The sequence below is a fragment of the Chaetodon auriga genome, chromosome 22, assembly GCF_051107435.1.
Source record: "Chaetodon auriga isolate fChaAug3 chromosome 22, fChaAug3.hap1, whole genome shotgun sequence".
NCBI lineage: Eukaryota > Metazoa > Chordata > Actinopteri > Chaetodontiformes > Chaetodontidae > Chaetodon > Chaetodon auriga.
Genome location: NC_135095.1, coordinates 3239236 through 3252824, shown reverse-complemented (window position 1 = coordinate 3252824; position 13589 = coordinate 3239236). Strand labels below are relative to the sequence as shown.

At 42.1% G+C, this 13589-nt stretch overlaps 1 protein-coding gene and 1 non-coding gene across 3 annotated transcripts in view; one reads left to right on the top strand and one right to left on the bottom strand.

Annotated features, from left to right (window-relative positions):
• The window catches only part of tmtc1 (transmembrane O-mannosyltransferase targeting cadherins 1), a 132904-nt gene that overhangs the window by 111903 nt on the left and 7412 nt on the right, over positions 1 to 13589 (bottom strand). For both annotated transcript variants that reach the window (XM_076722539.1, XM_076722540.1), the window contains exon 2: positions 2200 to 2377. In XM_076722539.1, the coding sequence (XP_076578654.1) occupies positions 2200 to 2377 (178 nt within the window). The remainder of the gene's footprint in view (positions 1 to 2199; positions 2378 to 13589) is intronic.
• trnag-gcc (transfer RNA glycine (anticodon GCC)) lies at positions 5257 to 5327 on the top strand. The gene has a single exon. It is a non-coding gene; the product is annotated as a tRNA-Gly (tRNA).

The window sequence follows — 13589 nt, the reverse complement described above, 5'->3', positions numbered from 1 at the left end:
TATTGTTCGTATGACACCCTGATTTGTGTGTGTGTTGAAGAACATTTGGCCTGTTTAAAGACTGCATCATCATACTGTAATGTAACAGGCCTTTTTCGTTTTTTCAGACATTCTAAACGATGATTACTTCTCATGTTCACAGTGAAACAAGCATTGAACAGGTGTGATTTGGTCCTCTTTTGGCCATAAGAAGCATCAGCACAAGACAAAACCAGCAGAGCGTGTTAACTTTGTCGTCTGAATCTGCTTCCACGTTTGTCTGTCTTGCACTAGGCTGCATTTTAAATAGAAAAAAAATAATAATGCCAATTTAATTCAGAAAAGAATTGACCAGGGAATATCCACAGGCAATCCATTTTCTTCATTGTCAGAGCACAATGCTCAGCCAACCAGTCAGCCAACCAGTTCCAGCTGAACTGAACTGATGAGGACTAAGAGACACGTTCCACTTCACCACACTTCACGGCTTTCCAGGGAAGGTGAGGTGCAACATGGTGTGATTTTCCTCCCACTGTTTCTACAGAGCTGTACTGGTCTAGCTCAGAACACCACGGGCACATGTAATCCCTTACAAAAAAGAAGTTTATTTAAGTATACTATTAGTATACTTCTTTTAAACTAAAAAAATAAGAGAGTATACTTTCAGTTTACTTTTGATGTACTTATCAGAGATATACTTGACAAAGTTATACTTAAGTGTACTTGGCTTATACTGAAAAGTATACAGAAAAGTCTAAGTATATTTGGCTTATACTTGTATTTGAACTTTTGATCGAGATATACTTAGGAAAAGTAAAATAATGTTCAAGTATATTTGGATTGCAGTTGTGCTTATTCTTTTGATAGCAGCCTATTAAAACATTTTTCCCATACATATTAGCTTCTTTGAAGTACACTGAAGTATGTTTTACATTCTATCTCATGAACTTACATATTCAACAAGTAAATTTGCAGTAACAAGTCAGCTTTGGGGTGCAATGGTACATGGGTGGAAGTGAACTTCATCTTTTATGTAGTGTTATTAACCCGCACAGAAACAGATAAACATTTGTCTTATTTTATTTGAGAAAAAAATTGACATTTCTTCCAAGGTCTCAGTATCGTGACAGACTTGATGCATACTGGCTGCTATTATGAGCCATTACATATTAAGTATACCTAAATAGTAATCTAGTAGTATATTTTAAAGTGTGAAAATAATATAGAAGCATCATAGCTCAGGTGGTAAGATGTGTGCCACATGTACTGAGGCTGTAAGTCAAGCCCCCCCCCCTTTACTTAAGTATACTTAATAAAATGAACTTGAAGCATACTTCTTTTTCGTAAGGGATGGTACGTGTGCTTGTCCTGATTGGTTTTGGTGGAACATTTGCACATGGGTAGGCGAGCCCTGGCCGTAAAATGGCTAAATACTTTTTATGGTGCCAACTTGACAAATGTAAACCGGCTGAACAATATTGACGATGCAGGCCACAATGTATCTCACTAAATCCATGAGAACACTACACTCCCTGTTCACAACCCCCTGAGCATTATGGGAGCTTTAGCTCCACAACACAAAATTATCCCCCAAAATTAAAGTAAGACAATAATTATACACTGACATAAAAATAAACACAACACTTTTGTCATCTCTCTCATTTTTCACCAAGTAAAAGAGCGAAGACTTCTCTCAAATTCTGAGCACATTTGTTGAAATCGGTGTGAGAGAGCACTTCTTTGCCAAGGTAATTCATCTGCCCGAGGGGTGTGGCACATTAGCATACTGATTAAACACCGTGATATTGAGCATGTTATGTGCCTCAGGCTTTTCACAATAAAAGGCCACTCTAAAACGTGCAGTTTTACCTTGAAAAAAAAGACATTTATTAGGTAGTGAACCATAGATTTCTCACTGGGAATTACGAAAATGAGCACTGAAAATGTTGAAAATGCTTGAGTATTCTTTTAAGGGGCCCCTCAGGAGCCGCGGTTGCAGGATTAGAGCTGGTGAAATGGGTGGCAGTGTTAGGGAGGGAAAGGTCAATGCTCTGACGGCAGCTACTTCAGTCACAGAACATTTAAAGAAAGGTAAATGTTTCAGACTAGACTGAGAAAATGTAAACCACATCTCATTTTCTTTACTTGTTTTTGGTTGTAACTCTTGCACGAACTCCCTCCTTGTCTCAGTTAGCGACAGTCTGTGTGTCATGTACTCACGGCTTCGGTGTGGACGGGGTGCACGGCGAAGAGCAGCGCCGTGACGAAGGCCAGACGCGAGTCTTCGAACGCACAGCGCTCGCACGTGTGCATGAGCAGGCAGGTTACGGCGCAGTGCAAACACACGTTGACGATGTGGAAATAGAAAGGCGTCATGCCGTGCAGCAGGATGTTCAACCTGTCAGACGGGCAGAGAGAGAAATATTCAGCGCTGTGGGATGAGACAGGAGCTGCATTTGTAATGTCTGATGTGTGAAAGTGATCCATGCATGTGTGAAAGATATTAGAAAGGATTAAAACTCGTACAAAGAAAGGCTGATAGATGCTTAAATATGAATGGATACATTCATTTTCCCATGAAGTCAAACCATATGAAGTCAAAAAGGGTCAATCTTATCAGTACAAACCCCTGTGGATTCACTGTGGGAATCTCTAAAGTCAATTACCTTTAACATTTCCTGGATTAACTGTTTGTTTTGTTATCCTGAACAGAATCTCAATCCATTTTCTGCAGTGCCACGAATTTCAAATGCAATTAGTATTATTGCTTTGAGAGAGAACGTCGGATTCTCGACACCAAATCACACCCTGCTTAAGATCTTCCAGCAGCTAATCCCTCAGTGAGGCATAACAGTGAGATATCCAATTTTCACCCAGTTTATCGTAACTGGTATTGTGCTGTGACAGTTCCCGCTCCACCCAACAGAACATCAACAGCGAAACCGGAGAGTGAAGCAGCACGGTGCTTCATGTTCCAGCTGTGACTCCGTGATAATTGATTTTACATTTTACAACCTCTACCTGGAGCTAAATGATTCCAGGAAATGACTGAATTGTGATTTTGATGACTCTGATAACTGCGACTGCAATTTAAATTGTGGATTTTTCCTATGAATTTAAGTCCACTCAAAAAAGGGTTTTCTTCGTTATTTTGTTTGGATGTTCAATCTTCACTGTGCAATGCTTGTATTCACATTCAAAGAGGAAAGTTCCGGCAGGATTTATGACATCACAACGAGTTTGAAAGCCAGTCATGGTCCAGTACGTAACAAGTGTGATGTGGAAACCTGAAGCCTCCAGGTCACACACACACTGTGAATGGATTTTCACGAGTCCATTTTCATGTGGGACAAGGAGTGGATGTAATTTTAAGAACGCTAACAGAGGTTAGGGAACATCTGTGGACAAACCACGTCAGACACAAATTGTTATTACAAGCATACAGTTACATCTGCAACTGGGGCTTCATTTTCACTGCCACATTAACCAGATGTCACCCTCAGAGGAGCCCTTTTTCTGTGTGTGTGTGTGTGTGTGTGTGTGTGTGTGTGTGTGTGTGTGTGTGTGTGTCTGCAGGCGCACTGGAGCCAGGGCAGAGCCACCAGCTGCTTCTCATCACTGCAATCAAGACCTCTAGTAATACTCAGCCATGCCACTTCCACCCAGTCAGATCTTTGATTTCACTTCCAGCGAGTGTGTGCTGCCCTTCCAGTCATTGTTCACCAGTTCTTGCATCGTCTGTCCTGACTCTGGTCCGTCTTCACCACCTGGTCAAGTGTGCTGTTCTGCATTCAGCCTGTTGCTCCACTGCAGAACCCCGCTCAGCTCATTGCCTTGTGTGTAGACACATGCGGACTGCACTATGCTGTGTGACTTCTGCCAACACATCCACCTGAAGTACCCCGCTAAACTAGGTTGAATCTGCCCACAACACCGTCATCATCGCTTTTTCGGATATGTCATCTTTTGAATGTGCTCTTGTTTTCCAGCCCCCCTTCTTTCCATCTCAGGAAGTTTAGGTCGCAGTATATTCTGTCCAGGACCATCTGCACCGCTGCTGTTGGACCTGGAAGAAGGCCCAAGCTGCCTTTCTCCACGCCTCCACCAAGGCCCAGTCCCGAGCTGACCGTCGCTGTACCCCAGCACTGGTCTACACTCTGACCGAAAGGTACGGCTCTCCTGTAAGAACATCTAAAAAATGTTTCCCCTCGGTTCATTGGTCCTTTTTGAAGTTGAATGTGTCATCAATCTCTGTGCTATACGCTTAAAACTTCCAGCTCATCAGGATCAACTACTGAACACGTAAAGAACACTTTCTGCGACTGCTTTCTGAGGAATACGCACAATGGATTCCTTTGAATTCGACGTGAGAAACTATACAGGTGCAACCTAAGTCTCTAAAATTGCATCCACGTTTCCCTCACTTGCATCTTTTCCTTGTGTCTTTTTGCCCCCCATCGAGGAAACAATGTGAGGAGAGAAGAAACGAGGAGTGGCACATCCTTTCTTCTGAGGCGTCACATGAAATGAAGTCCGCTGATCACAGCTGGATACACAGCTGTCAGTCGGCTTTAACAGCTGTGATGATGAATTTGGCTGCACGTGCACACTGTGCTAATACCAATAAAGGCACACCGTGTTCATTGCCAGAGCAGCAGTTTTCTCTCTGCACCCTGTTACCTGTTTAACAAACACCTGCACATGACTAACAACCTGCATTCTGTATTTGATTCGTACTGTGTCCTGCCCAGAAGCACAGGAAGCATCTCTAATGGCAGAATGCATTTATGTCTATTCATTATGTGCAACTGTATTTACTGATATTCTCAATGTGAAATCATAATTTAATCACCCAGAATGTGATTATTGAGTCTTTTGAGCATTGGAAATCATTTATTAGGCTAAATGGCAGATGAATGATATAAAAAATGTTTCTTGCTGACTGACAGACTCCCTGCAAGACTCCTGAAGTTTCCCTGGCTGTAACTGAATCCATAATAAAAATGAACAGATCATGAAAAGAAAACTTTGCCATACATGAAGAAAAGTGTTTGTGGTTCTTGTGTTCAGTATTGAAAACAAAATATGAAACTTGGGAGGTGAAGCAGTCACCTGCCTTCACTCTGCTGAATCTCCAGCGATGCTCCAATCAACTGCAGCATCCAATCAATAACTGACATCCAACAGACAGACGTGCCAGCTGGTCAAAAACTTCACATGTATCCTCGCGCGCTGTTTCACCCATCCCTGCCAATCTTCCATACACCTGCATGTCAGGCATTGGTGGTTCAGTGGTAGAATTCTCGCCTGCCACGCGGGAGGCCCGGGTTCGATTCCCGGCCAATGCAATACTTACTTTAACTTTGTCTCACTTAATTTCCCCAGCGTGAGATCAATAAAGTCCTAACTCATCTTACATAACATGGGAAACATATTTCAACAGTCAACTTATTGTCTCAAACATATAAATATTTGGGGCATTGGCTTTGGCAGGACAAATGATGTTCTGTCAGGCCTTAAAGAGGTTTGGGTCTCAGTTTAAATTCTGTACTGAGCTTTATCATGTGAAGCCCGTAACTCCCACATCTCTAATAGCCTCTACTAGTGGAGATCCCAAAGGTTCCAAAAATACCAAGTGTCAGGCTGAATTTTGGGTAAATATGTAAAAAAAATTATACACAAAACAGCAAGTGCTTGCATATTAAGCAGCCATAAAAACATTCATCAAACAGTCTGGGTTTAAATATTTAACTCAGGGTAAACATCATACAGTTCAGCGAAGAGTTAGAACTATATATATATATATATTTGTGTAGCCCAGTCAAAAAATATTTCATTTTACACAAATATGTTAACAAATACAGATGAAGTATTCCATTTAAACTAGTTCATTGGAGTGGTCATAGTGAATTAAAAATGCTGCAGGTGGATGAACAAATCTTTGTCAACGTGTTAATTAAGTGAAATTCAAACAGTTCATTTACTGTACATATAAGAGCGCCGTGGTTAGCTCACCACCTCATGCGAGAGGGCGCAAGGTTGTCCATCTTGACATTTTGTCAGCTGCACCAGTTACCAACTCATCAGCCCTATCTGGCAGGCAGAGAGGCCCGAGGTGAAGCCACGGGCCACTGAGACGACAAAACAGAGTAATTAGAGCTTTGTCCATTACTTTGATTGAAGCAGAGTTTTGCCAACAGGCAATGGGCATGCTGCCACCTGCATAAGGTGAATACCTCTGTATGTGTAGTGTTTGTGCTGCTTCATCAAGATAAAGCCTGTTAAATGTCAGATGTTAATAGCGATGAGCGCAGTAGGAATATTCGCACCTATTTCAGTGTAGTAGCAGCTAATGCTACTGTGTGTCGCTGTCAGCACTGCCAGCTAGTTTAATGCTCAAACAAACTCGGCATGGGCAGTAAAGAAGGTTCGGGGTGAGAAAACTGTCATGTACACTTGTTCAACAGAGGAGCAGGAAACACTCCTCGGACTCAATGGAAGAGTAGATATCACAGCCATCACCTCATCTGCTACCGCCATCCTGCCTGTAGCCCCACTCATCATTCTCCTTGTCGTGCATCAGCCAGTTCATCATTCATCACCCACTTTTCACATGACAACTCAGGGATTTGTATTAACTAGCAGCCATTTGTTTTAGGTCTCTACTCCTAAGCAAAGAATCAGGAAGTTTTGTTTTGGTTTAAAAGTATGGAATTAAATAAGGGTCATATCACCATTTCTGTACAAAAAAAATGCAAATATGTACCTGAATGTATGAACGCCAGTTTCAAACTGGTTGTCCTGAGTTGGTGTTCTACACAAAAATATCCCAGTTTTCAAAGAAAGAGAAAGTCGGTTTTAAAGAGCTCCTGGAGGCTTACTCCTTCCTTCGTAAAGTACTTAGCAACAAAAACACGGAGTTCATGGAGTCCATGGTGTTGAAAGGTGTGTTAAGCATTGAAATAATTATCCCCCACCCAGATGACAGCGCCTGTGGTGCCTGCATACGGGCACCCTGCATGTACGTGAACACGCGGTGCACTCAGGGTCCATGGTTGGGGCTTTGAAAATATGGTTACCTCACAATAAATAATAAAACTGAACAATGTCTACTGAGCACCTAAATGTAGTTGGGTTAAAAAATAGTGAAAATGATACAAATCTAATAAAAAAAAAGTGACTAACTGTATTTAATTCCAAAAAAATGTCATTTTTGTTCTGTATCATTCCCGTCAGACATGGCGCAGCTAACTTGCATATGACTGAATGTGAAATGCCAGGTTCATTGCCTGTGATCTGCTTAGAGCAGCCTCATGGAAGTGATATCTGACAATTCTTTATTGTATAAATAAAGGAAATTTAAAAGGAAGTCATTTGGCATTTTCAGAGTCATTCTGTTGAGCTGAGATGGATTCCAATTTCTCCTAAAAAAAAAAAAAAAAAAGCTGGTCCACGTGTTCTGGAAGATTTCAGTGTGACAACCAAATTGGAGAAATTATGGCCAAACATTATCTGTGTTTATGAACCCTACTTTCCCATGTTTTAGTGTTCAAGTGGGGACAACAGTTTCTGAAACTAGTCCAGGATTGAGTGAGAGCGCTGCAGCTGGCAACCGCAAAACGGGCTGCAATGTAATCCCTCCAGGCATTTGAGCACCGTCAAATTACGTCCACTAAAAGTGTTTATTCTTGCCACTGACAGGCTCAGATTGTTGTTCTAAGCGTCTGACAACATTATGGAAGGGTTCCCTGCAGAGAGAGACCTTTCTGTTAAAAAGTGAGATCCTTTTGTTTAATTAGAAACAGCTGCTTTATCGCTCTCACCAAAGCCACCAGACTCCATTTACAGAAACAGTCATTTAAGCATTGTAAAACACACTTCATTCAAACTCGACAGAAACAAAATAAAACCCACCAAAACCTTCTTCATCTTTCACTGTTCTAACAATCACCGCCGACTTTGGTTTGGTCCAAATAAACTCTTAATTCACTGAGTTAGATGTGAAAATATCAGGAGAGGATCGAGAGGGAGGGCAGACATCAGAGAAGCAGCGGGGGGAAACAGCATGTAGAGCCAGAACACTTTGACATCTAACTTGGGAATTATTTTCACCGCACACACTGACTGGAGAGATTTAAATACGTGGGACTTCAACAGACTTTCCCAGTAAAATAACGGCAATTATCAGATTCTGTTAGCCCTCAGAGGCTGCTGGTACCAGTCGAGCAATGTTAGCTATGGTAATAAAGTCAATGATCACTCAGAGTTAAAAAGCAAAGCTCTCAAAAAGGCTCTCACTCACTTGGCGTGAGGTCGCCTGTCTTCAGTGCTCCAGATAGCTGCTTTTCATCAGACTGCTGAGTTTCTTTATCTATTACAATAGGCTTGTGTTGCACCTGCACGCACACACAGCTGTTGCATGTTTTAACCCTATTTTGTTGATTTATTTCAGTAGGTTCTAATTGTATGAATGGGTATTGCAGGGAATCCCTTTTTCCAGGATTAAACCCTAAGTAAGGATCTCAGACACAGTGAAAATCTGATTTTTATTAAATATTGTCTTTCTGTCCACCAACAGTGAGATGCATAATTTATCCATCCAGAGATGCAGAGGCGTGCAACAAGGCTGAGTGAAGTCCTTTCCTCCACCTCTCTGTGGACACACAGGCCAGCAGGCCACTTTGTGAACACATGATTGTATGTACATGGGCTCAGGAACACTTTGTAAACCATTCATTTGCAAATGATTGCACTCTGTTTCTATTTGTGCTTTACACAGCATTCAGACCTTTTTGGACTCAGGGTTGGAAATGAAACTGTTAAAACATATTCTGACAGAAACTCTGACACTTACTCCTGTCATCACTTGTGTCCCCAGGACATGAAGACATCAGGCTATCTGGTGCCAGCTCTTGTAGTCTGTCATCTCCTTGACCCTCTTTGTCAAAGACTGGAGTCACTAGACAGTAATAAACTGACTCAGAGACAGTTCTGTGTCTTTTATGATATTATGACAGGATTAGCCTCCAATACTGCTGACCACAAATGCAAGCAATGGTGACAAGTAGGCAACATTTGGTGCAGGAACACTGATAGGAAAAGAAAACATTAATCATTTGATACATCACAATCAAAGAAAGTTTCAATTGTTCATTTTTGTTTTCTTTGGGCTTTTCATACCAGCTCTAATCAACACTTTGTCTTTTATCAGATTTGGGTTTAATCCAAACTGAATGTTAATCAGATCAAAATCTTTTTAAAATCTCTTACATACACAACCAGGAAAACGGTAGCTCAGACAGGAAATGTGATCAGTACGGTCCTGTGATGCAGAGAAGACGTACTGTTGGACTGTCTGCTGGCAACGACATGCTTAATGGTTCATTTAGGCAGGATGCAGTACATAAGGATTGAGTAAGTAGTAGGCTGTATGTCAGTATGTGATTCTGAACACTGTGCCAGTCTTGCCCGGTCCAGCATGGGAGCAGCATTGACGAATATGATCGAATGGGCCCTAAAAAAACAAGATTAGCTATTTATTACATTTCTGGGTTTGTGCCAGCCACGGGTAAAAGTCCCCTGGGTCCTGCCCGTACTACTACAACCCCCTTTAGACCACTAATAACTACACAGCTACACAGATCAGGAGCTACACGTGATACAGTCAGTCCCTCAGGAATAAGTACGATTTTTCCTTCCTGATTGCGACTGAAGCAGAGACCGAGTGAAAACTGCATGTTAAGTGTTAAATGTTTCTTTCTAAGTAAAGTCGAGCTCTAAGGCAACACCAAACAGGGAGAGCTGAACAGACCATGACTTCACATCTGAACTCCTTATCTCTAATTGTAATTAGTTCTCATGGGGTCCTCTGTGAGCCTTCATCCAGTCCATTTAGCGATGAAGGAGACTCTGGCCTCCCTCTTTTATTCATAATTCAATGAGACTGATAAAACCTGCTTGAGCTTGCAGAGAGCTTTAACCCTCACCATTATCTCAGCCTGACCTTGGTTGATGCTGATCTGCCCTCACAGCTGATGCTGAGATGAGTGTGGAACAAGTGAAGGGCCGTGAGATGGATTTCCCCGAAGACCAGCCGGGGTCCTGACCCATGGGCAAAGTGAGGGCTTCAGAGGAATTTAAATTTCTCATTTGAGGAATTTAGCTGATGTGCTTACCCACAGAGACTTACAATGAGGGAGCAGGTCGGGGTTCAGTGTTCTGCCCAAGGGCATTTTGACAGGGAGCATGGCTGCTGATGGACACATACTGGCTGCTGATGGAATCTAATCTGTGACCTTTGTGTGATGGGCCGCCTCTACAACCAGTACTCTCAAGCATGAATTACAATGAGCCAGGGCCTGCCAGGATATTTAAATATATGCTATTATCATTGGTATTATTGTGGGTGATTGGTGATTTTACTTCAGACTGTGTAACTTTTGAAAGATATAATCATGCATTCTTTCTCTTACAAATGAAAATTTGTATTCCTACGCAATAAAATGCCCTCTTGCTCACAGGGCTCTACACTAACTTTTCCACTGGTAGCACTGGTGCGACCAACTTTCTCAGTTGGTCGCACCAGCACATGATTTTCCTATGAACTGGGCACATGCCTTGTCATTGGCATAGGTTGGGTTCACATTCAGCCCGTTTTTTTTTCATCAGTGCGATCTGGGATTTGAATTGTGTGAACGGGAGTTCCTCTTTCGCTATGTTATAGGCAGTGTTAAACTTAATGACCATTTCGTTCTCTTCTGTTGAGCGATTACTCTCATCCATCCGCTGAAAAAAAGTCGGGAGGGGCTCAGTGTTTCGGGTGATGCATTGGTCCCGACAGGTCGTCTGATTCGGCACCTTTTGCAGGCTCTACCTAACCACCAGTCTCCTCCTCTCTCTCCTTATTTAGTTTTTGGAAAAAAATCAGCAATAGACCGCTTCATTTTTGAGAATAGCGAAACGCTAGTCTTGGTGTCTTGAAGTTCTGTGCGCTGCACGTGTACGCGACGGCTTATGTGCACGCGACGGCACTGTCTCAACAGGAGAGAGTGCAGGTGGAGGCGGCTGACTAAGCTAGTGAAAAAAAGGACGACTTTCAACCACAATGTCTAACACGAAGCAATAAAACTGATGCGCTCGCACGAACACGACCAGATGAAATTCTTACTCGCAAACTCTGAAAAAAAGGTCGCATATGCGACCATTTTGACCTGACATGTCTTGATGACTACAGCTAAGACTGGCTGAAAGTTGTGGATAATCAGCGTCCCCAGAGGATCATTACGTATTATCTTGGAGACCCCCTGTGCTTTTCTTTAGTGCTACGATCAGGCCAAACTTTCTACACAAGATACATAAAAAAAATCTCATGTTTGGACAAAATGTGGCAGATATTCAAAAGCTTTGCATGTTTGCTGAACAAAAACACAATCTTTGGTCTGATGATGGTGCTAAGGTAAAGGTTAAATGGGTCTACAAAGGCTTGATTATTCAACAAATTTCATGAATACCTGGTTATTACAGTGCAACATGGACCAAAGTGTTGGTGAAGGGGAAGCTTTGGATTGGTCCTCAATCATTCATAGTCAGGTGCTGTTCACGTGAACATTAAAACAGGTTTTGCTTGCTTTAATTGTTCTTCCCATGTAGAAAAGGATAAATCAAAGTCAAAGATGTATTGAACCAAATGAATAAAGTAGAGCCGGTTAACCTAACCTGTATGTCATTGGACAGAGAGAGTAAGCCGACCACCAGAAACCCAAAGAGCACTGGGAGGACATTCAAACTCACATTACATTTCAGATTTCAGATCCTCAGGCTTGTTGGCTCCCACTCTGTGCATATAAACACGAAAGCAATGCTGACAATGTAAGTTGGCAGAACTGCCAACACATTTTGGGATGTCCTGCAAGCAGAGCCACGGCTGTAGCTGCGTTCAACAGTCTTGGACAAGTATGAATTACTTATTACTTCCCTTATCCTGAACAAGCAGGCACAAATTTTTCAATATGAGTCTTAAGTCGTCCATCTCATCCAAAATTGTCAAAATCTTGGCTCCATGACAGCTTGGCTGAGCCAGCGACAGCGTGAAGGAAAACATGACACAATGATGGGAAGTAAGACAAAGATGGCTTGATTGGTATTTGGGGAAACAATTCAAGCCAGTCAACGTCTCACAGCACACAACAGCAACATGTTTGAGAAGCCTCCAGTCGATGAACAAACACGTGTGACAGCTTTTGTCAAAGTATTTTCAACACTGCTGTCATGTCATATTGAGTTCTGTTGTGAGTTTTATCCTTGAGCAGAAGAAAAAAGCATAAATTGGAAGAATCACAGAATCCACAGCTTGAAAGTCAAGGAACTTAAACTTTAAAGAGACAGCCCCAAATTCCAATCTTTATTGTAACAAGTCAAGGAAACGTCTAGAATATCTAAGGCAAACACTGCACAACGTCAGACACCCACAGCTTCATGCCCACCCGAGTGATAAATCTGTATTTTGCCGACAGATTACTCAAAATCTAGAACTCAGACTTAACATATAATCACAATGGACGCAAATCTACAAATATTTGAATGAGATCAGAGTGCTGTCAGTGTCACAAGGTGTCATGCTTTAATACAGCGACTGTGCTACCACGAGCAGTTCTGCACAGAACCACCTAATAACATCCCATCTGTCTGCTGGACTGACAAAACCAAGGAATCAGCTCAAATGTACCGATTTGCAAAGAGGGATTTGTACACTAAACGACAGATGGTGAGCATTGGTGAATGAGAAGAATATCAATATGAATGTCAACTCAGTGGTGTCAAAACTACTGGCAGCTACACACAGGCCTGGTTTGGGTGTGTCGACAGTGCGAGAAGCTACTGCTACTTCCAAAACAACAATGGTGGCTCCTAAAGGGGTGAGCATGGATGCTGATAGCATCAGTTATACCAGAACTGGAGAGTATTTCCTCAATGACAGAGAAGCAAAGGACAGCACTGAAGATTTATCTGGAGGGAAAAGATATTTTCACTCCTCTCACAACTGACTGGCAAGAGTTTCACTCTCCCACAAGTCATATGGTTCTTTGATCTAATTGGCTGACATTAGGCTGTGATAGACATCCAATCAGTTCATCCGATCATCTGTCAGGGATTTCTTGAAAGTGCCTGCCCTTTTTCAAACAGTGTCCATGGACTTCCCAGATGGTTCTGTGTAGCAAATCATCTGTTACTGGTAGTTTTAACACTAAGTTTAAACTTTTTTTTTTAATCAATTGATGGTTTAAGGGGGTGCCCAAGCCCCAAATTGAAAACTCATGGAAAATGACTTTCTCTCAAAGTACTACTTCACTCGGTGCTCATAAATATGTTGTGCTGGCTTGACTGAAATTTTCAGGGAGCACCAGAGAAAATTCAAAGATTTAGTCTGGAGCCCTGTTTTAGCCTGCTGCTACCTCAACGCAGACCCCCAAAAAGTGAACAAAAATGGACAGTGGCAGTAAAGAAAAGGTCAGGCAGTTCCCAGAATTACTGGGAATCATTCTCTGAGGTCAATGAAAATTATCCACAGCAAGGTTCAAGGTAGTCTCAGCGGCAGCTGTAGAGACATGCCG